The 23,338-nt window shown below is 62.8% G+C and overlaps 1 protein-coding gene across 3 annotated transcripts in view; it reads right to left on the reverse strand.

Annotated features, from left to right (window-relative positions):
• GRID1 (glutamate ionotropic receptor delta type subunit 1) overlaps positions 1-23,338 on the reverse strand; it is a 639,335-nt gene that overhangs the window by 445,914 nt on the left and 170,083 nt on the right. For all 3 annotated transcript variants that reach the window (XM_038534516.1, XM_038534515.1, XM_038534517.1), the window contains one exon: positions 4,874-5,079. In XM_038534516.1, coding sequence (XP_038390444.1) covers positions 4,874-5,079 — 206 coding nt within the window. The remainder of the gene's footprint in view (positions 1-4,873; positions 5,080-23,338) is intronic.

Below are 23,338 nucleotides of genomic sequence, written 5' to 3' on the forward strand. Positions count from 1 at the left end.
CCGCAGGCAGGGTTCTTAAGCAAATGCAAGCCTTCCCAAGAGCACAAGGTTTACGACCAAAGCCTCTGCTGACAGGCTGGCCAAGGACTTGAAGACAAGCTGAAAAGGCAACCGAGGCACACACACCAGAAGACCTAGCTTCGAGCCCTTCCTATGGGAGGTGAGAAACATAAAATATCCTTGCATTTATTCCCTCAGCAGCCTCATGCTGCTCTTGGAAGATACAAAGGCGGATGCCACCCAGTCCCTGTCCACGAGGGGCTCGCTTTCTTGTAGGGCGGAGAGGCTGCCCAGGATCTGCGGGCCGCCCAGGGCTGGATGGTGCCCGGGCTGCAGGCCCCGGCAGGCTGCTCCGTCTGCCGCAAGAACTAGGAGCAAGGAGAGGCCAGTGGTCTCCAGACAGCACATCAATGTTTCAAATAGTCCAAGTTTTCTACTCTTTCCAGCAAAACAAAAGACACAGGGAGGGAAAGGAGAAGAAACACAAAGGAACGAGGAAGGCCTACGTCCAACTAGTGACGGGGGCACAGAAATGACAACTGAGTCCTGGGGCACCCCCACCACGCCCAGAGGAGGACTCAGCGGACGAGAGACCTGGGGCGCGCCCTCGCAGTCACCCACTGGGAATGCCCGTGGGACGATGGGGGTGGTGTGTTGCCACAATATGTGACGTCAAGTAAGGTCCCCAGGGGGAGACGCCACCTCTGTGTCCCCACCCCGTACTTGATATGGTTCCTGGTCTGCAGTAGGCACCCAGTCTGTACTAAACAGGTGAGTGTTTAGGTGGGTGGATGGGTGGCTGAAGGACAGATCGATGGGCGGATGCATGGATGGACACATGCACAGATGGATGGAATACCCTCCAGGAAGATGAGACAAAGCCCAGAGCCAAAACTGCACGTGCACTGGAGGTCTCTCCATCACATCTGGCCTGAAGAAGACAGACCAGTACGATACCCTAACCCCCCGGCACTGGGGCCGCAGTTGGAGAGTGTACTGCAGGCACCCCAAAGGGGCCCCAAGAACAAACTGGTCCTGAGGTTCAGGTTCTCCCCGCTGGATTAGGGACACCCTCCTGCTGATGCCCCAGCCTCTCCCTATCCAGTACACCCAGCACTGCAACCGCCTGACTCAGGGGTCCCTGAATACATGGGGCTCTCCAGACCCCTGCCCTCAGCCCCCACCTTGGCTATAGGGTTGATGAAGGGTCATTCCTGTAGACCCAGCCCCAGTGTCGCCCACTCCAGGAAGCATCGCTAACCCCTGGCCAGAGGGCGTCGCCCCATCCTTGGCCCAGAGGCCCCGCTTAGCCGTCCATGGTCTAGAGGCAAACCAAGGCCCAGCTGAGGATAGAAGGGGCCCAACTCCCTTCCCAGTTGGGGTGATTAAAAGGTGCCACCTACCCTCAGCAGCACCCAAGGGCATTGCACGGGGGGCTCCAGGTCCAGCACCAGGAGCCCAGGGTGCTGTCCATGCTGAGCCAGTCTCCCCAAGGGGAGCCTTTTAAAGATAATGCACTCACGAGGCGCTTGTTTAGACGATGAAGAAAAGCTCTCGGGTCAGGGCCTGTGGATTCAGTGGAAGGTAAGGGGGTCTTGAGGTGGGGCTGTTGTCTGAGCCCACGCGTTGCCCACCCCAAGCCTCAGCCACTACCGAGGCCAGGCTCCCCCGGGCCCCCAGCTGGGACAGCCCCTCGCAAAGTAAGGGGACCACAGAGAGGCTGCAGCGGGGGCCTGCACCCCAGCCTGGACAGAGGAGCAGCTCCCAGCACAGCCTGGCACCTCCCGGGCAGCCAAGTCCGTGTCAGACGCAAGGTGCACTGACGACAATGAAATGTAGGAAGATCCAAGCAGCACCGTCTTGGTCCCTCCTCCCACAGCCGGGCCAGGGGTCTGGGGGCCAAGGGGACAAGGGGGCCGGGGGCAGGGGGCCAGGGGCCAGGGGAAGGTACAGCAGGAGGACCGCACTCCCCGCCCCACCGTAGCTCACGCACACGCGTCCTGAGTGGGGACAAAGCCACCTGTCCCCAACATCGTGGGGCCCTGAGGCCATTTACTGGCCCATAACAGTGTTTTGAGTTTCATAAAATTGAGGACATGTCATGGCAGCAGATCAGCTCCGTGTCCTTGTCACAGCCAAGGAGAGGTCGGTGCGTCAGCTGGAAAAGCCCAAGCAGTGCCGCCAGGCAGTGAGTGAAGGCTTTGTGCTGGGACGGCCTGGCCGGGTCCCTCCCAGGGACCTTCTGGGCCAACCAGCCACACGGGCCCCACTCCTCTTGGAGTCCAGTGTCCTTCCCCTATGCACTCAGTATACACACTGGAACTTGTACCAGAGGGCCCTGCCAAGCAAGGACCGAGACTCTTCAGGCACAAGCACCTGGGGGCCCTGCCAAGGACCGAGACTCTTTGGGCACAAGCACCCGGGGCCCCTGTGAAGGACCAAGACTCTTCAGGCACAAGCACCCGGGGGCCCTGCCAAGGACCGAGACTCTTTGGGCACAAGCACCCGGGGCCCCTGTGAAGGACCAAGACTCTTCAGGCACAAGCACCCGGGGGCCCTGCCAAGGACCGAGACTTTGGGCACAAGCACCTGGGGGCCCTGGGAAGGACCAAGACCCTTCAGGCACAAGCACCCGGGGGCCCTGCCAAGGACTGAGACTCTTCAGGCACAAGCACCCAGGGGCCCCTACCAAGGACTGAATCTCTTTGGGTACAAGCACTTAAGGGCCCTGCCAAGGACCAAGACCTTTCAGGCACAAGCACCCGGGGGCCCTGCCAAGGACCAAGACTCTTTGGGCACAAGCACCCAGGGGCCCCTACCAAGGACTGAGACTCTTTGGGCACAAGCACTTAAGGGCCCTGCCAAGGACCGAGACTCTTTGGGCACAAGCACCTGGGGCCCCTGCCAAGGACCAAGACTCTTCAGGCACAAGCACCTGGGGCCCCTGCCAAGGACCAAGACTCTTTGGGCACAAGCACCCGGGGCCCCTGCTAAGGACCAAGACTCTTTGGGCACAAGCACCCAGGGCCCCTGCTAAGGACCAAGACTCTTCAGGCACAAGCACCCGGGGCCCCTGCAAAGGACCAAGACTCTTCGGGCACAAGCACCCGGGGCCCCTGTTAAGGACAAAGACTCTTCCAGCACAAGCACCCGGGGCCCCTGCTAAGGACCAAGACTCTTCCGGCACAAGCACCCGGGGCCCCTGGGAAGGACCAAGACTCTTCAGGCACAAGCACCCGGGGTCCCTGCCAGACCTGGGATGGAGGCAGCTCCACGTGCTCCCCATGGGGCAACACAGCCACACTGTTCCCGGCGCCATCCTCACAGCGACAGGGCAGCAGGGACCCCAGGGAGGCAGGGACCCCACAGTGGGTCACATCCGGCTTGGACACCGCTTGACCCCCTGGTGGCTACTTGCCTGACCTAAGGCAACATTTCCCTTCCTCCACCTCAGCTGCCTCATTTGCAGAGCATGAGAATCAGGGCGAGCGCACCAGGCGCCAGAACCTCGGTGGGCGCGCAGGAAACAGAGCCTCCCCTCCCCGCCCCAGGACCCTGACCAGCTGTAGCTGAAGGCAACAAAGCCTGCGCGCCAGCCCCCCCCCCCCGCCCACCGTCTCCGGCCCCCACTCCCAGGGTGTCTTTGTCACCCTGACATTAAGAGGAGCCGCTCGTGAGGCACCGCGAGCCCTGCATCCCTTTGCAAACACAGTCGTTGGGGGCCGTGGGGAGACCAAACCCGCAACAGGCCACAGCCTGGCCAGGCGTTTCCAATGCTGCAGGAGTTTGCATAGCGAACCACCTGTAAATAGCATCCTCAGGCCAGTCCGGCCTCCGCGTCAAGTCCCTGCAGGGCCTAGAGACCGAGCAAGGGCTGGGGTCGTGCGGGAGGGACAACGGATGTGATGAGAGAGGACCCGCGTTTCCTGAGAAGCCCCAAGTGCTTGCCCAGGGCCCTGGTCTCCTCCACCCCTACTTGACAGACCGGGGCCGCCGGCCAATGGCACCAAGTTAAGCGTCCGAATCTCAAGCTCTCCAGCAGCGGGCCTCGTGCTGGCTCCCGATGCATGAGGCAGCGTTTTGAGTGACGATTAATTAGAGGGGGAAGCAGAATAAGCAACCAAAGGACATCAAGTAGAATCAGTATATCCCAGGCATGCCATGCACCCCAGCCCATCCGCCCCACAGCCGACCCGGGCCAGAGAGGGACCTGCCAGCGCCAGCTCATCACCCTCCTGCCGTCAGACCCGCGGGCTGGCCCCGTGAGCCAGCTCCCAGAGCGCCGCCGGCCGTCTCTTCTCCAAGTTACGGGAGCGCCCGTTACACTGCGGGGCCCTGTCTTCCTTGGAAGGCCCTGACTTCTAACAAAGGGATTAAATAAATAAATAAATAAATAAATAAATAAATAAATAAATAAATAAATAAATAAATAAATCCATTCCTCATCAGCTCAGGTACCAAAAACACAAGCCCGCGCACCAAGTATCATCCGGTGACGTGCGACCAACACCTCCTCCAGGGGCTGACAAATACCCAGCAGGGCTGCCCACCTCTGCGGGAAGCCGGGGGTTTACTGTAGCCCTAGAGGCCCACACCCGCTAACGAAGAGGGAAAATTAAAACAACAACGATGCAAACAGCCGCCTGAGTTTTGCCTCCAGAATCTCTGGCAGGGACTGAGCTCTCCGAGTCCAGGTCGGCCTGGGGTCACCTGCTAGGAGCAGGCAGGGGCCAGGCTGTGCTGGGAATCTGACTCTGTGCAGCCTGCGCCGCTGCCCCAGCACCTGGGAGTCCCCACGTCTGCCTTGGCCAAGGGCCGCCGGCCACCACGGTGCCGGGCAGACGCGCCTGCAGCCCCGCGCCCCGCCACCTACCTCATTGATGAAGGAGTGGGCCCCCTGCGGGCTGAGCAACAGGATGGCGCGGCGCAGCGTGTCCCGGTAGCGGTTCAGTTCCTCCGTCTTCATGGTGGTGAAGAGGCTGGTGAACACGTGGCTAATGTTCTTGTCCACCTTTTGTAAGGACACGTCCAGGCCCAGCCGCGAGGCCTGATCCAGAAAGCCTTGGAGCCCACGGATATCTGAGCAGGAAGGGGAGGAAAGAATGACCTTTGAGCAGGAAGGTTCTAACCCCGATGCGCCGCCCCGGCCCCCTGGATACAGACCACGGCCAGAGGCCGGGGCGCACGCGTGCCTCGGGGGCCACCCCACGGAGGCTGGACGACAGGGGTGGCTCTCTCGGGCCCCGTGTCCAGCCCCGGGTAAGGGGCTCCCACCGCGAGGGGCGTGCTGTGCCCGAGAGCCCTTTATGATGACCTCCCCGTCCGTCCCGCGGCTCCCACCCAATGGGAGTAGAGGCCCAACAGCTGTGTCCTGGGGGCCACGTGCGGTGGCAGCCCCGGCCCCCTGCACCTGCTCTGTGTGCTCGGCTCCAGCGCTTTGACCCTCGGCCGCCAGCTAAGACCCGCCGCCCACCCCGCTGTGGCCGCCCCAGCCTCGGCCCTGCTCCAAGCCAGTGGCTGAACATCCCGCCCTCGCCCTCCGGTCCTGAGGCTCGGGACCCCAGCCTGTTCCAGGACCTGATGTCCCCGCATGGCTCTGCCCAAATCCAACCCGAACTTCACATCCTGACGGGTCCACGGGGCACCTGGGAGCCAGGCTGCCCTCTCCTCTGTGGCTGCCGAGAGGCAGGGGAGGAGGCCAGGGCCGGAAGGGAGCCAGTTACTAGGGCCCGGCCCCGTCATGTACACGAGCCCCAGGGCCCAAATCTCCTCTGCCCCCTGCATGGGCCACCTCTGTCCTCCACAGAAAGACCCCTCAACTGGAGCCAACTCTGGGGCCAGCAGGATGCCCGGTCCTGATGGCGTCACGGAGCCTCTGCACAGCTGCGGATCCGGCCTCCCGGGCTCCGATGAGCCAAAGAGCCCCGCTCCTGCCCCAGCCGACGTGAGCTGTGTTTCTGTCCCCTGCAGCCCCGAGTCCCGACCCCGAGGCCACTTTTCCGAAGCCTGGGCTGTTCTGTCGTGGCTCGTGTGTGCTGCGGCCCCAAGGGCAAGCCCACACCTGAGCAGCCCCCACAAGGGACACCTTGGGCCAGCCCGGGTCACCCGCGCAGCTCTCTCCCAGCACCTGCGGTGCCCGTGGGCCACCCCAGGCTCGCCCGGGCCCATCCAGTCGCCCAAAATCAAATGCACAGTAGGGAACAGCACCCGCCCACCCCGACTGCCTTCCCCAGCCCAGCCTGCTCCCCGACTCTCACTCCGGGCCCCCGCACCACCGCTGCAGCACATCCTCGGTGCCCGTCTTGCCAGGACGAACCCCCAGCGGTAAGCCTCGTCCCGATGGCGCGGGTGTAACCAGGGCGGCCCGGAACACCCAACAAGGCGCCGGGGAGGAGACCGAGAGCGTGGCAGTCGTGACCGGGTGCCGGGCTCCCTCCCTCCCACCCGGACAGGCCCTGAGCACCACAGTGCCTCAGTTTGCTCACCTGTAAACCGGGGACCAGAACTCTGTGACTCCCGCTTTCACGAGACTAAGGAGAACCAGGATTCCTGAAGGGCTCACCTGCTTGGGTCTGGGGCCAGGACACAGGAGGCACTGCCAAAGTGCCCGGGGGCTCACGCACCTCCCTAGGGACAGCAACGGCATCCCTGACACCCAGGCCTGGGGCAGCTGGACTCAAGTGCAGCCCTGACCTTGGCCAGCTGCACCCATCAGCGGCCTGGCCCCGGAGCCGCTTGCCCTGGCAACACGTCGGGGTCTCTGCTGCTCTGCCCACTGAGCCAGACAGGGGAACCGAGCCAGCCGGCGGGATGGCAAGGACGGGCTCTCTTCACCAAGCCCCCGAAACAGCTGCAAAGTAGGTCCTGCCCCGTGCCAGGGGCTCCTGCCACACCAGGGCTGTCCATGCCCCTTGGATTCCAGGGGGCCGTGCGACCCCCACAGCCTGCCGGGACCCCCAAGCCTCTTGAAAGGCTAGGAGGTTCTTCAGAGCGCCCTCGCCCAACAGAGGGGGTGGCAGGGCGGCATGCACAGGGGGCTCAGGGGACAGAAGTGCCCGGGGGGCGGGGGGACCCCGAAGGCCTCAGAGCTGGTGTCGAGCCTGCCGCTCCCTGTCCTGAGCACAGCACACCTCGGACGTCTCAGCGCCAGGCAGACCCAGGCCAGCAGCGCTCCTCTGCTGGGCACATGGAGCCTCCCCTCCGGGCCCGGGATGGGCTTCCCCTCCCCTGGATGCCAGGGCAGCGGCCACTAAGCCACGCATGCATATTCAAGTCTGAACTTCCATTCACGGAAATTCAATAAGACTGTACGTCCATTCCCGTCCCCGGCCACACGGGCCACATTTTACGTCCTCGACCTGCCACATCTAGTGAGCAGCTCCACCCTGGGTGGCGCATACACGGCACATACGATGGGCTCTGGTGCACAGCGCTGCCCAGAGTGCTGTAGGGACGCCCCCAATTCTGGGGTGTGGTGACCGCCTCCCCGCTCTCCTGCCTCTGGCCTGTCCCTCCGAAGGCCCTCGAGCTCCTCCCCTGGGACACACGACCTCCCTGGACCTACGACCGGCTGTGACTTGGCGTAAGCAGAGGCCCCGGGCTGTCCTGCTGAAGGGACGAGCTGCACCAGCGAGCCTAGAGCGGATCCGCGGCCGTCTCCACACGCACGACAGTCCGTGGCCCCTGCTCTCGGTCGCTAAGCTTGGGGGCGTTGCTTTTTGGCATAACAGACTGACGCACTGAGCTTGTCACACACCTATGTGTCGCCTACCCTAAGACAACTGCAGTGAAAGAACAGGGCTGCTACCCTCAACGTGGCCCCACACGGGGGCACCGGGTGGCCCAGAGACTTGAGCATCTGACTCTTGATTCCAGCTCCGGTCGTGACCTCAGAGTCCTGAGATCCTTCCCCACGTGAGGCTCTGCACTGGGTGTGCAGCCCGATGGGGATTCTCTCCCTCTCCCTCTCTCCCTGCTTGCTCACGCTCTCTCTTGCTGTCCCAATGAACGGAGGAAGGGAAGGGGAGGGGAGGGAAGGGCAGGGGAGGGGAGGGGGGGAAAGGAAGGAGGGGAGGGAAGGAGAAGGGAAGGAGGGGAGGGGAGGAAGGAGAAGGGAAGGAGGGAGGGGAGGAGAGGGAGGGAGAGGGGAGGGGAGGGGAAGGGAAGGGAAGGGAAAGAGAAGAGAAGGGAAGGGGAGGGGAAGGAAGGAAGGGAAGGGGAGGGAAGGGAAGGGAAGGGAAGGAGAAGGAAGGAAGGAAGAGAGAGAAGGGAAGGGGAGGGGAAGGAGAAGAGAAGGAGAAGGAGAGGGAGAGGGAGAGGGGGAGGGGGAGGGGAGAGGAGGGGGGGAGAGGGAAGCGGGAAAGAGAAGCCACCGCCGCACACAGCTGTCCCATGGTGCTGCCCACAAGGGGCTGAGCGTCAGCCTGTTGGGCCAAGGCCCTGGTGGCCTCTGCAGCCCCCCCTTCCCCAGAGGCCCCCCCCCACTTCCCCACGGTCCTCCCTGCCCCTCGGCCTGGAGCTCACCCGATCTGAGCACAGCTGGCAGCCCAGTGGCCGCCGACCAGGCCCAGCCTCCAGAGACCTCATCTGCCAGCGGCCACTCTCTGGCTCCAGTGAGGCCACAGCAAGTCTCTGCAGCGGCCAGGCCCAGCCACGTCAGCAGGCACGCTGGCTGTCCCCCGGGGGAGCATGTGCACAGCGAGGACCCCCGCGTGGCCATGTGGGCACACCTGTGGGCCCAGGCGGCTGGTGGGGCTCCAGGGACCACACACATGGGGCCAGCGTGGCCGGTCCCCCAGCTGCGACACAGGTCCCCTCAGCCCGACATCTACAGTCTTCGGAGCTCTACTGCTGTTGGGGGGTGGGGAGGGGCGGGGGGCAGAGAACCACCCGGAGCGCAGGCCACCTCTGCGGCTGTCCTGCTCTCCCCCGGGCACGGGGCCAAGGAAGCCCCCGCCTCCAATGTAGTCCCTTCCCCCTCCCAGGCCTGGTGTGCAGCGGCCTCCGCCCCCCTCGCCCCAGAGACACCCTCCGCTGCTCCCCAGGAAGGGGTTTCTCCAAGAAGGTGGCCTAGGGCCACGGCTGAGGCTGCTCCCACGGGCCACGGAGGGGGCGGGCCAGGCGCCCGCTGGCCCCCACGGAGCCTGGGCCTCCCCAGGCCGTCGCCAGCAAGCGTGCCGTGCACACCGGCCAGCCCCCCAGCCAGACCTGCGCCCACCAGGGGGACCACATGCCAGCCCACCCAGGACAGGGCAGGGGGCGGCCGGCAGCCCAGGCTCCCCAGGGCTGCAAGGGGAGGCAGCAAAGGGCATCTCCTGGGGACAGGCGTCCTGTGCCCCGGGGCAAGGGACCGCTGGGGGAGCATGGGTGGGTCCCCGTGAGGCCTCCACGCCAAGGTGCCCAGCCTCCCGCCCGCCCTTGGGATCCCAAGGGACCTGCTTGCCCGGAGCCTTGCTAGCACCCGAACGGGACCCAGCCTCCCTCTTTTCTCCTCTGTTCACGGAGAGCTTCCTCCAGGCCAGGGCCACCCAGGGCGCGGGGCTCACGTCTCGGGGCCGGGGAACAGACCAGAACAAACAATCACCACGTTAACAGATAATTTCTAACAGCGGAAAGAGCCCGAAGAACGGAGATGTTGGGCTGCAGGAACCGGCGTCCCTGAGAAGGAGCCAGCTCTGGAAACCTCAGGGGAGGACACCAGGACACCGCCGACGGCAGGAACGGTACGTGGAAAGTTCCAGAATGAGGCATCTGGGTCACGGAGGGAAGGAGGCCTTGCTCACTCCCACGATGGGGACCACGCAGCCTGGACCGCGGGGCCACGAGGGAAGGAAGCGGGGTCCCCGGGGAGCACCCGCCACAGCAGAAGAGCAAAGGACACAGTCCCAAGAGCCAGGGCCTCCTGCCCCCACCGCCCGGCCCCTGACTCCGGGCCCCTGCACCCCCAGCACCCCTCAGCCCTCCGCTCCCTGCCACGGCTGCCCACACCCCTGCGCTGGAGCTCACGCCAGCTGTCCACGCACGCGTCGGCCTCTCCGTCACTGCTCACGGGCGCTCGCCAAGTTCCAGCTGGGACCACCGTCCTTGAAGGGCCCTCGCCCTGGGCGGCCACACGGTCCTGGAAGCCCCTTCTGCTTCCACTTCCCGGGACCGCACCCCTGCTCCCGCTCCCGCTGCTCCTCTCATCTCCACGACCCCTTCCTGGGCCCCCCCAGGCCTCCTGTCAGAGATTCCTGCGACGTCCCCAGACCCTGGGGTCCTCCCCTCCGATGCCTCCGGCCGGGATAGCTTCCAAGCTCCTGTCTGCTCACCGCAGAGCCCTCCTCTTTCCATAAAAAGCACAGGTTTATTTTCAAGTTGCAGAGAGAGACGCCTGGGTGGCTCAGCGGTCGTGACCCTGGGGTCCCGGGATCGAGTCCCGCATCGGGCTCCCTGCAGGGAGCCTGCTTCTCCCTCTGCCTGGGTCTCTGCCTCTCTCTCTCTGTGTGTCTCATGCATAAGTAAATAAAATCTTTAAAAAAAATAAAGTTGCAGAGAAATTAACATCCTCAAGAGCATCGATGGATCACAAACAAAATGCCCACATCGTGGGGCCGAGGTGTCTGCTGTGTGTTACATAAGGGACCACGTGGCCCTGGGGGCTTGTCTGTTCTGCTTTTGTATCACCACCAGCAGCACCACCACCAGCACCAGCAGCAGCACCAGCAGCACCAGCAGCACCAGCACCACCAGCACCAGCAGCGGCACCAGCAGCACCAGCACCACCACCATCACCACCAGCACCAGCACCACCACCAGCACCAGCACCACCAGCATCAGCACCACCACCACCAGCACCTACCAGTAGCAGAAACCACGTACCTAAATATCAGAAGCAGAAGCTCTCTGACCTTCCCTACGTACTCGCCCCCCCACACACACCCCACACACATGCACACGCCGTCCCACACACTCACACCCCATGCACACGCCCCTGGGTACACCTTCTCCACCCGGATGCTCCCAACCTGAAGCGTACGCCCGCTGGCCTGCACCACGACCGAGCTGGAGTCAGGCCTCCCCGAGCCGTCACAGGTTCAGGACTCACAGACACGGGAAGCAGGAGCGAGGCCTCTCCTCGCTCTAACCCCGGGCTTGGGGCCCGGCACATGGTCAGGACAGCAGAGGTTTGCGGAGTCAAACTGAACTGAAGCCGGAGCCAGCCTGACGTCCAGCAACCACGCAAAGCCACGCGGTAGGCGGAAGCACGGCCCTTCCAGCCCAGGAGCTCAAACGGGCCAAAGTCGCATCCAAGTCTGAGCTCGTGGCTGTGACTACCCACCACTCCTGGGAAAAAACCAGATAGTCTGTGGGTATTTTAAATCCTGTCTTTCCGTAAAGTAATTGAAATGAAAGCACGCATTTCACGCATTTCACGTTGCTTCTCCGACTATTTTCAATTTCCGAGAAAGGCGCTGGCGCCGCAAGGACGTCCGAAAGGCACGTCGCCATCCCCAGTGCACGCGGGCGTACACACGGCCGCCACCTCACACGCGGAAGCTCGCAGCTCAGGCGTTAGGGCCGGGAGCACACCGTCCACCAGCTGAGACACAGCCTTGACTTCTTTGAAAACGTCTTTCTTACCTGGGCCCAGATACAGGTCTCAGTTTCTCCGAAGGTTCTCGGTTCAGGTTCATCCCCATTCACGTTCACTCCCAAGACCCCCGCCCGGCTCCTCTCCTCTCTTGGTTGCCCGTCCCTCCCGCTCCAGGGACCCAGAAGCCAACGTGCTTGTCCCAGGCCCCGGAGGGCTCAGGAATGGCCAAGCCGAGGCTGGGTCTTCAGGTGAGGAGGGGCCAGCATGGCCCAGAGGACAGACCCAAAGGCTCCCATCAAAACCAGCTCCCCCTCCTTTGCCCCCAGTCCGCTGGGGTCTGCGGGCCATGCGCTCTCTGCTTCACGGCCCTCCCCCCTACACCCCCCCACCCTGAGTCCTTGCTCCCCTCTTTCTCCCCCTTCACCACTCTATATCCTTCCTCCCCTCCCCCCTTCCCCCACCCTGCATCCTTTCTCCCTCCCTCCCTCCCCCTGCCCCCTTGCCACCCTGAATCCTTGCTCCCCTCCTTCCCTCCCTCCCCTCCCCCCCCCCTGCATCCTTCCTCCCCTCCCCCCACCCTGCATCCTTTCTCTCCTCTCTCCCCCTTTGCCACCCTGTGTCCTTCCTCCCCTCCCTCCCTCCCCCCCACCCTGCATCCTTCCTCCCCTCCCACCCTCCCCCTCCCCCTCCCTGCATCCTTGCTCCCCTCCTTCCTTCCCTCCCCCCCACCCTGCATCCTTCCCTCCATCCCTCCACCCTCTCACCCTGCATTCTTGCTCCCCTCCTTCCCTCCTTCCCCTCCCCTCCCTGCCACCATGCAAGCTTCCTTTCTTCCTTCCTTCCCTCCTCAAGTATTTCCTGAGCCTTTCTGGGCCAGGCCAGAGGCTGGCTCCTGGAGCAGCCGCGTTTGAAGACTTCACCACCCCACCCGCAAGGAGCATTGAGTCCTGAGCTAAGACTGAGCCTGAAGCAGAACGCAGCTCCCCTTCCTCCACGTGCTGCGCATCTCCGACTTGCCACAGTGCCTTCTGTTTGCAGACTACATTTCATGGATGAATTAATTCATCTCAGTCAATGTAGGTGTGATTTAAAATATATATATGTATATCTCTCCCCGGGAGTCAGGCGGGCACAAAGCAGGCCCTCAAGGGTTCAGCAAGAGGAGGAGCAGACCCCCAGCGTCCAGGCAGGGGCCTGCTTCAGGAGGGCACAAGAACGGGCCCCGGCGGCACACGGCCACTACTCCATGTCCTCTTGCTGAGGGCCTGGCGTGGGAGGCAGATCTTACCCCGCCCTGCATCCCCACCCGCATCCCAGTCACAGTCTCAGCTGCCCAGACATGAGTCGCACCAGGAGTCCTGCAGGGCAACCTCTCACCCCGCCACGCCCAGGAAGCACAGCTCTCTGTGCTGACATGACTTTCACATTCTATGGTCTGACGCTATGACCTCCAGGGCCCTGCTGACCCTGAGGGACACCCCCCCCTTGCAGGGTTAGCCGGTCCCTACAGGCAGGAACCCACTCCTTTCAGGGGCCAACTAGCCCCTCCACCCCCACCCCGAGCCACCCCCCAGTCAGGCTCTCAGGCCGTGGGTGCTCTAACCACTCTAGAACCAGCGCCCGGAGGACCCCGGGACAGCGCGGGGCCCTGGAGCCCGCTCAGGGCATTCAAACCTGCTCCTCCTGAACCCATGCGCTCTGTTTCCCTCCCTTCCTTGGAGTCAGGGGAAGGGCTCCAGCCCCGCTCCCCTCCCTCGCCCCAGGTGGCCTCCAGGGCAAGGAGGCAGAGGGGGAGGCAGCTGCCAGGACACCCCCCGGAGCCAGGGAGCAGCAGTGCAGCCTGGGCCGCCTCACAGCCCCTGCCGTCGGAGCTGACCCCACGTCCCCGTGGGCCCAGACCTCAGCACCCAGAGCACCCGGGAGGTGGGGAAATGGGCGCTTCCGCTCTGGGGGCTCCAGGGCCCGTAGGCCCACTCGATGGACACAGGGAGGCTGGGCTCTCCCTCTGCGGAAATCACAAAGCACCCAAGCGGCTGAAGGAACGGTCCCTGAGGACTCTGACCATCAGATATCCCCCCCTCGGTCGGGCGCACAACACGGAGGAGCCTCCACCAGGGTTCAGAACTGGCCGGGAAGCCCAGAAGCGTGGACCCCACACGGGGCAACGGGGGCTCTGGCGAAGTCCCCGGGTGCACATCCCCAAGGCACGCGCACATGCACGGTGGCCCTTCAGACCCGGGGTCCCCGAGCCAGCTCCTGCCCCCCACCCCACCCCCATTGGGGCCCGGAGACCCAGGGCACCCCTGATGGGAACACACCCACCTCTCACCAAGCTCCATTCCCTTCCATGTGAAAAACAAATAGAAGAGAAAAACATTTTAAATAATCAGGCTGGAAGATCGAGATTAAAAACAATTTAAAATAAACATCTACTCTGGCACTTTGGAAAAAAACATACCACGCTGCATTAAGTGCTTTGAATTAAGTAAATTACACCAAGTAACTAATTTACATAATGATCAAAATTTGCATTTTACACATGTTATGATGAAAATGGGCTTATAAAATAATTCTTCACCAACTTCTGCTCCAACTTAAGTTCTGGCCTTTGGGTAGAAGTCCGTGGCGCTGATCCGCTCCTGTCCTTCATGTTCCAGAGCTCTGGCTCCTTCAATATTTTTTTGCTCATCTGGCGGGTCCCTCACTCTTACCGTGATAAACAGTCCCTCTGATTTGCAATCCCCTTCCACCGAGTGAGGCCATATTATTTTTTTTTATTTTTTTAAAGATTTATTTATTCATGAGACAGAGAGAGAGAGAGGCAGAGACACAGAGGGAGAAGCAGGCTCCATGCAGGACTCAATCTGGGGACCCCGGGGTCACGCCCTGGGCCGAAAGCAGGCGCCAAACTGCTGAGTCACCCAGGGATCCCCGAGGCCATATTTTTAAAGCATCCGTGATAAGCTAATCGTTCTCAGAAGTTTCACAAATAAAGTTAGATGCTCCTGCCATTTCATACTTACAGGGTATTTGGTATTGGTTTTAGCAGTTCTCCAGGATTTGTAGGGCTGGTCTGCAAAGCCCTGCGGTTCTTCAGGATAAGGGATCAGGATAAGGGATAACGGCTTCTTCCCTGGGCCAACAGGTGCACCGGAAAGGGAATAAACCCCACTGTGCGCGCGGGAGGCCAAGCACACGGCCCTCGGGACACTGGCCGGCAGCCCCAGCAGCCGCTCCTCATCTCCGGGTGCTGAGGACCTGGGAGACGGGCCCAGAGCGGGAACTCGCTCCCTCAGAGCCACTGGACGATTAGATGCCTCGTGTTCTCTCCCCCCACAGCCTGTGAGGGGGGCATAACCATCCCATTTCACACATGAGCAAACTGAAGCTGGGGGGGGGGGGGGTCCCTCTAGCAACACCACACGGCCCACGAGAGCAACAGCTCGCGCTCGCGCTTTGAGAAAGTTCTGGATGTTTTCCCAGACTTCTAACTTGCATCGGCTCCCGAAGCAAATCTAGAGAAACAACTTCCAAGTGTCTACCCGGAAGAGACCCATCTGAATTTTTTTTTTCTTTATTTAAAGATTGTGTTTATTTATTCACGAGGCCCAGAGAGAGAGGCAGAGACCCAGGGAAAGGGAGAAGCAGGCTCCATGCAGGGAGCCCGACGCGGGACTCGATCCTGGAACCCCGGGGTCACGCCCTGGGCCAAAGGCAGATGCTCCACTGCTGAGACCCCCAGGTGCCCCCCGTTTGAATTTCTAAGGGACCCCAAATCCAGTGACTTTGCTTTTCGCTAATGCCACAGAGAAATGACCTCCCCCACGGCAGGGCAGGATGGGGGCCGCCCGCGAGGAGGACATGAGGGCACATGTGACGAGGGCCTGACCTCACGCCGGGCGCGACACCACGCTGCCTCTTCTGGTCTCCATGACACCCTGCTGTCAGGCCCAAGGTCGTGCAGCCCAGTTGGGGGGGACTAGGGTTCCAATCCAGGCCTCTTCCCCCACCTTGGCCAAGCAGCCAGCGACGCCTGGAAAGGGATGAGGAGGAGGCAGGCCAGGGCACCCAGCCGCCGCAGAGGCCGACCCAGGCGCCGGACACACACCTGAGCTGCGCCTGGAGCTCCCAGGAGGCACCAGATGACGCCACGTCCCGGGCAAGTCCCAGGCTCACAACGGCACCGAGACGCTGCTCCAGGTCACCCGCCGGGAGAGGCCGCGTCCTCCGAGGCACGGCAGAGCCGGGGCCGCCCCCGCCCCCGCCCAGGCCTTCGGGACAGCTACCAGGGCCCCCGGAGCCCCAGGGAGGCCGCACCGCACCCCGCTCAAGGGCCAGGGCCCAGCTCCCAAGAGGCGGCAGGCCAAGCGGGGATCGCCGCCCTGCTGTTCAGCCGCCGTCGGCACCGGTAACGGCATCGCACAGTGAGCCGCAGCGTCTTCATCGATTCCGTGAATTATCGCGCCGAGGAAAAGCCCACCCTCCCGGGAGCCGCAGCTCTTCCGGCCTCACGTGGAAGCGGCCCCGGGCCGGGGTCCCCGTCTGCAGACCAGCCCGGGGGCTGCTGACCCCACGGCTTCACCGCTGCACCTCGAGCCCAGAGCCCACCGTGGAGGCTGAGACGGGACGGGCGCATGGGATGTGCACGGACCCACGGGAGGGCCCCGGGGAGGGGCGGCCTCTTTCCCACGTGGTGTCCGGAGAGCCAGGGCCGCCAGGAAACCCCCGGGAGCTGAACACAGAGGCCAGGCTGCAGCCGGAGCACCGCGGCTGTGTGGACAGGAGGGACGAGCGCTCGGGGCCGGGACGCGACAGGGTCAGAGGCCTGGGAGCCCGGCGGCCCACCTGCGGGGGCGGCCCCCCTGCGGGACCCCGGGGCACCCGTAGGGCAGCCCAGGGAGCTGCGGGAGCAGGAAGCACAGGCTGGCCAGCCGGTCAGCTGGGCCCGGGGCCCACACCCAGAGCCAAGGCAGCCCCTCCTGCCTGTGAACAACATGCCTCGGAGGGCAGCACCCCGGACCCCGCCCCAGGCCCCCGAGTCCCCCAAGTCCCGGGAGAGCCCTGCACGACCCAAGCCACACGGCCCCAGCAGCTGCTGCCCCCAGGGGGCCTGTCGAGGCTGCAGTCACCACGCTGAAGGAGCGGGCCCTGGGGTCGGACCCAGGCACGTGTCCTCGGCTCTTGGCGTCTCGGGTGCCACCCCCAGGAGACAGGCAGGGGCACGCGGGCCATGGTGCTCCCGTGAGGAGCAAAGCCACGATGACCAGCAGGCCCCGGGGACGCAGCCCAAGGTGGCGAGGGCCGGGCACGATGCGCCCGCGTCTGCGGCGTCACCACCGTCTCCGCCACCTGGCCCCCCCACCTCCCCGCTGACCCGGACAGGAAGCCTCTGTGTTCGCGGCTCTCCGCTGACCTCACGACAGAAGTTCTTTTACTTGCATGTCTAATTTACATAATTACTCTCTGATATTTACTCAGATTTAATTTGTTTCCTTTGGAACTCGCCTCTGAAGACGCGGTGCCAGCAGAGCCAGGCGAGGGGAGCGGCAGGGCCGTGGATGCCACCATCTGTGGGCGGGAGCCCCGAGGGCCGCCTCTGCGCCCCGCACCCTGCCCGCCGCGTGGGGGCCTGAGCCACAGGGACGCGCAGGAAGTCCCGCCCGGCAACAGCTCTCGTGCCAGCCCCGGAGGGAGGCGCGGGCGGTCCAGGGGGGCAGGAGCCCCTCGCACAGGGTGGGCCGCCGAGGGCGCCGAGCCAGGCGCGGGGCTGAGCTGCAGTTGGCAGCCCTGAGCGCACCGATGGCACCGCTGGGGCTATCCCAGCTGCAGAGACCAGGCCTGGTCATGACGCACGTGACGCTGGACCCCCGGTGGGGCCGACCACACAGGGCAGTGCCGAGGAGCCACGGGCCAGAAGGCAGGCTTTGCTTCTGATCCGTTCCTCTGGCAGTTCTCTGGGAGGGGGCACAAGCGGGGGCACGAGTGGGGGCACGAGCCGGGGGACAGAGGGCCAGCGGAGGCCCTGGCGGGACCTAGTGGAGCTGGGGTCTGGGTGAGAGGCACAGAGCACACAGGAGGCCTCTGGCTGCAGAGAAGGCGGCCAGGAGACGCCAGGCCAGGAGGGCACCAGGAGGCACTCCCAGGTCAAGCCTGTGGGGTCGGGACAGAAGGACAGAAGGACAGAACCACCAGAAGGAGGTGGGAGGGGACAGCGGGAGGCCCGGCCCGGCGACACAGGATACACGGGCCCGGCCTCCGAGGGGTGTGCAACCCCCCCCCCACACACACACACACATCACACGTGCACACCTGCACGCCCAGTATCTGCAGGGACACATGCACTTGCTCACACACACTCACTTGCACACTCGTGCCCTCACGGCCCACGTGCTGGGACCAGCCTGCTGTCAAAGTTTCGACTCCATGAGCCACACGTCGCACGCAGCCGCTATCGAAGGAACCGTGCAATCGTATAATTGAACAAATCGCGTCACAAACCCGCTGCCGGACACACAAAGCTCCCGGCCCCAGCCCTCCGCCGCATCTCACTAGGATCCCCACGCTCCGCGCCGTCCCGCCCGAGACACCCGTACCCTCACCCACGCTCCACCCCAACGCCGGCCGCCCTGTGAGTGTTCCCACCCCAAAAGGCAGCCCAGCCTAAACCGGGGCACCCCGTGTTCTCAGCGGGCTGGTCGTCGCACGCTTACCAGCACGGCGCTGCTCACATGCCCGCGCCCACGCACACCCACTCCTACGGGAGCACCACGCGCACATGGGCACACAAGCACACGCACGGTGCACTCCCCCCTTACTTGCGTGCCCGCACTTCAGCTCCGAGTGTGTCGTGGAGAGGGTCAGGAACCACCCCCCACGCCCCGGGAACGGAGGGTGAAGAGCAGCACACCCTGCCGGGCCTGGCCCCCCAGCCTCCCCAGGCCCAGAAGGGGTCCACACTGTGCGCCCCCCTCAACGCGGCCCCGCAGGCAGAAGCTCAGCCCCTCCCTCAGGTGCCACCCTTTGGTCACAGCAAGCAACATGCTGGGATGACGGGGCTGACGGTCAGTAGAAACCGGGAGCCCTGCGAGGAGGGACGGCGTGGCTGCACCACCCTGGGGATGCACGCAAGCGGCCTAGGGTCTCTGCAGCCCCACACCACCCGCTGCTAATCCCAAAATTAAACCCACATCTCCACTCATTAAGAGCCAAGATCCACAGGTCTGATAGGCCTGCAAAGCATGGCGGTGGGGACCCCAGCGTGGCCTCCTCAGGGGACGACCTTCCTCGAGCTGCCGGGCTCCCCAGCTGTGGCTCTGGAGCATCCCTATGCCCTCTTCATGACACCATCACCCCCGCTGGCCAGTCCTTGTGCATTGTGTCCCTCTGCGGCCGCCAGCACACGGGGCGACTCGGACAGAAGGGTCAGCGGGGGCGCAGGCCAGTGAGGGACGGTGGGCTGCGGGGCGGACAGCCCGGGTTTGGGCTTGTGGCTGCCGAGCTCTCCAAGCCGCAGCTCTCCCGGCCAGAGGAGGCGGCTCGCAGAGCCTCCGCGGGGCGGCCGGAGCAACAGGGGTAGCAAGGGAAGGTGCCAGGACACACCGGGCCGCAGTCCCCATTGCTGCCACAGCAGCAGATGCCAACACACCCACGTGAGAGCGGGAGTTGGAAAAGTGATGCATGAGCAGGGGAGAAGCAAGCCAGGCGGCCGGCACGGCGCTCACCACTGCAGGAGAGGCTGGGGCAGCAGCACGAGCACTGCCCTCCATGGCTGGCGGGGGGACAAGCCCGACACTGGGATGCTGGCCTGCAGTCCCAGCAGCAGTGACACCAGGGCCTGGCTCAAGCCGTGTGAGCAGCGCGTGGAGGCCACAGGGGACAGGAGGGCACAGGTGGTGCGCAGCTTGTGCACCACACATGCCCCTATCTTCTGGGAATGCCTCCCTGCCCCGGCTCCAAGGAACGTGTCCCCTCTCCTGCAGGCCTAGGAGCAGCTGCCACCCACCCCTGCTCCCCACCCAGGCCAGCCCCAAACAGCCCAGCCCCAAACAGCCCATCCCGACCGTTCACAAGCTGGAACCAAGGGCAGAGCGGCCAGCACTGCAGCGCCAGGGCTCCCCGAGCGAGCCCGAGGGGACGGCTGCCGGGCCCTTGCCAGAGGGAGGAAGCAAGGCTGAGGGCACAGGCCAGCGTGCAGGAGACATGGAAGGAAAAGGGGGGGACAGAGCCCTGACTGGGTGTGTATTTAACAGCTGGCTTAGGGAGCCGTCGGGGCCGGCAGGTCTGAGCCGTGTAGAGCACCCAGCAGCCCGGAAGCAGAATTTCCTCTTCCCCAGGGAACATTCTGGGCTTAAGGCTTCGCGATGATTGGATGAGGTCCACCCTCCTCGCCTTTATTGGAGGCCAACCGACGATGGCCGTTAGCTCTGGCTGCAAGCACCTCCGCGGAGACCTCTAGACTCGTGTCTGAGTAACTGAGTGCCACGGCCTCGCTCCCCGACACGCAAAACCAACCGTGGCAGGCGCTCAGGAGAGCGTCTCCGCGGAGGCGGCGAGGCTGCCGAAGACCGAGGACGCTTTTCAGGCACGGGCTCCAGGGGGACACGGGCGCCGAGCCGGGAGGCAGGGTGGTGGGGAAGGCACGAGGTTTCTCCTTGCCCCGTGTGGATGGGGAAGGAACCCAGGCAAGGAAAGACGCACGTTTCAGGAAACAGAGAAAGTGATGTGAGGGCAAGGCCCCCGGAGAGAGCCGAGGGGACGAGAGCCAGCAGGTTCTCCATGGGCCACCAGATGACGGGTGACAGCCGAAACCTTCATGAGCAGCCCGGCACGGAAGCAGATGCTGGGCCCCAAATCTGCTCGACACCCCATAAGGAGATGAGCCAGCCCAGGACTGTGGATAAGGGCACGGAAGGAGCAATGCCATCAGGTCCCACCACTAGCAGCCGGGGGCTGTGGACCTTGCTACAACGAGGAGGAGCGGATGGGGCAGTGCTAGATGTTGCCTCCTACGTCTCGTCCGGGCGCCTAGATGCCCCCACGCTGCAGCCAACGGCTGACCCTCCGCCTTCTCTCCTGCTGAGCCGGAATAAAGGGAAGCCCACCCCGACGCCCACGGCCGGCCAGGGAGCCTCTGAGATCTCAGCCAAAGCAGAAGCGCTCAGCACACCTCTGAGCAGGTCTTCATGTCCTGCAAGCTCCCACTGCGGGACAGCCCGGACACATGGTGGGTCCTTCAAGGAACCCAGCGTCCCCGTTTAGAGGCCTCGGAGCAGGGGGATGACCAAGGCCTACCGTGCTCAATGCTCTCCTTTCCCTTGAGAGCACAACTGGTGGCCTTCCACCTGCATAAATTCCTTGCACAGATGCCTCCGGGTGAGGACACTTCCCAGTGACCTAGGTCCTCAGGCCACCTCTGTTTCCCCAGGAATAAAGCAGGGGAAAAGGCCAGAGAGGGGCAGTGAGGCTACCCCAGGATAAGCTGGACTCTGCTCCATTTATAAATGCTAGTGACAGTGGGCGGTCACTACAGGTGCCCACCAGCGTCCTCTCCATCCTCATCGTGGTGAGCAGGGACATCCGGGGGCCGCCTGCCACCGATGGGCTCATGGGGGCACTGCATCCCGACCATCGGAGCAGCCTTGTCTCCGACTCCCAGCTGCACCCACAGCCGGCAGAGTGTCTCCCCCGCAGAGGTGCTGTAGGCCTTGGCGCATGGACCAGAAGAGTCCCGAGGGGCCCATCCAAACCAGGGAGCACCCTTGGGACTTTCTACTACGTCATGTCATACCACGCCCAACGTATCCAGCGAGCTAAAGAAAATACAGCCCCACCAGTCCCCCCGCTGCCAGGTTTGTCCCCTGTCCACAAGCATCAAGGGCCTCCTGGTTCCTATGGAGAATAATTCCCGTTCCTTGTCCTGAGCTGAGCTAGAGCGTGTTGACCAGAGAAAGGCCTGGCCTTGGGAGTCACACAGCCCCAGGCCTCCACCTTGGCTCCACCACCCGGCGAATGAGGTGCCTCCACCCTCTCTGAGCCTCAGTTTCCCTAGAGTCGATCCACTGGTTAAAATAAAAGAGGGGATTACATCATGGGGCTATTGGGTAAAATAAAGTGAAAAACGTCAAGCATATGGTGTCGGTATCCAGCAAATGGCATTATCAGAAATTCCCCGGCCCAGATTCCCACCTCCTGACCCCCCAGAAAGCAGCAGATGTGACTTGCCCCTGCCGGCTTTGACTTTCACGGGCACCCCCAGGCCTGACCTTTCCAAAGTTCCTCTGACCGATAGGACTCAGCGCCAGCCCCTCCTGAAATCACAGAAAGGAGCAACTGCGTGAAGTCTCAGAGATACAAGAAAGATGGGAAACCGTCCGAGCAAAGGCGAAGCAAACAGCAGGGGGATATGTCTTCCGGTCAGGCTGTGAGCCACAGGAGGACAAGGGATGGGTGATCCTCTGAGAGCCACAGGCCACAGGTGGCCACTGAGCACGTACACGGCTGACCCGATTGAGAAACGTTGTAAGTTATAAAGCAGACACCAGATTTCAAAGGCTTAGGACAAAACAAGGGATATAAACTATTCCGTTAATAATTTTTCCTATTAATTACATGTTGGAACAATAATAATGAACTAAATAAATGCATTGAGCTAAATAAAATATGTTAAATAAATCTCACCTGGATCTTTCTTACTTTCTAAATCTTAAATTATACATGTGGTTCATGTTGTATTTCTGTTAGACGTCATTAGGCCACAACCTTGTCTGCCCCACAGGACGCTGCCTTACTCAGCATAGCAGGTTGGCATGCTTGGGAGAGAGGCAGGGTGGCAGCACAATTAAGTCAGCCAGGGTTCAACACTGCGCTCCAGCCCCTGACGCTGGACACTTGGCTGAATCTCTCTCTGCCCCTGTTCTCCATCCGTAACGTGAAGATAACAAGCAGCGGTAAGCTCGTAGGATTCTTAGGAGTGTTGAAGGAATTGACACCCACGTAAAGCAGGTAGATAAGTATCTTGCATATACTAAGTGCTGAATCCCATCTGTCACCACCACCAGCACCACCACCACCACCACCATCACTACCACCAGCACCACCAGCATCAGCACCATCATCATCACCACCACCACCACCACCACCAGCACCACCAGCACCATCACCACCACCACCAGCACCATCATCACCACCACCAGCACCATCATCATCATCACCAGCACCACCATCACCACCACCACCACCAGCAGCACCACCAACAACAGCACCACCACCACCAGCACCACCAGCACCATCAGCACCATCACCACCACCACCACCACCAGCATCACCAGCACCACCACCAACACCATCATCATCATCACCACCACCAGCATCACTACCACCAATAGCACCACCACGAGTAGCACCACCAGCACTAGCAGCAGCAGCAGCACCACCACCACCAGTACCACCACCACCACCACCATCACCACCAGCACCAGCACCAACAACACCACCATCATCACCACCACCATCGCCACCATCATCATCATCACCACCACCAGCCCCATCATCACCACCACCACCACCACCAGCATCACCAGCACCACCAGCAGCAGCAGCAGCACCACCACCACCACCACCACCACCACCACCATGTATGCCAAGGTACACTTGTCCACCCCTACATGAACTTCAATCTCTAAACTAGGATAGTGGGTCTGATTTCAACCTCTAAACTAGGACAGGCTGGGTCTGATTTCCATCCTGAGGGCCCAAGGTAGGTAT

The sequence above is a fragment of the Canis lupus genome, chromosome 4 (assembly GCF_011100685.1).
Source record: "Canis lupus familiaris isolate Mischka breed German Shepherd chromosome 4, alternate assembly UU_Cfam_GSD_1.0, whole genome shotgun sequence".
Lineage (NCBI taxonomy): Eukaryota > Metazoa > Chordata > Mammalia > Carnivora > Canidae > Canis > Canis lupus.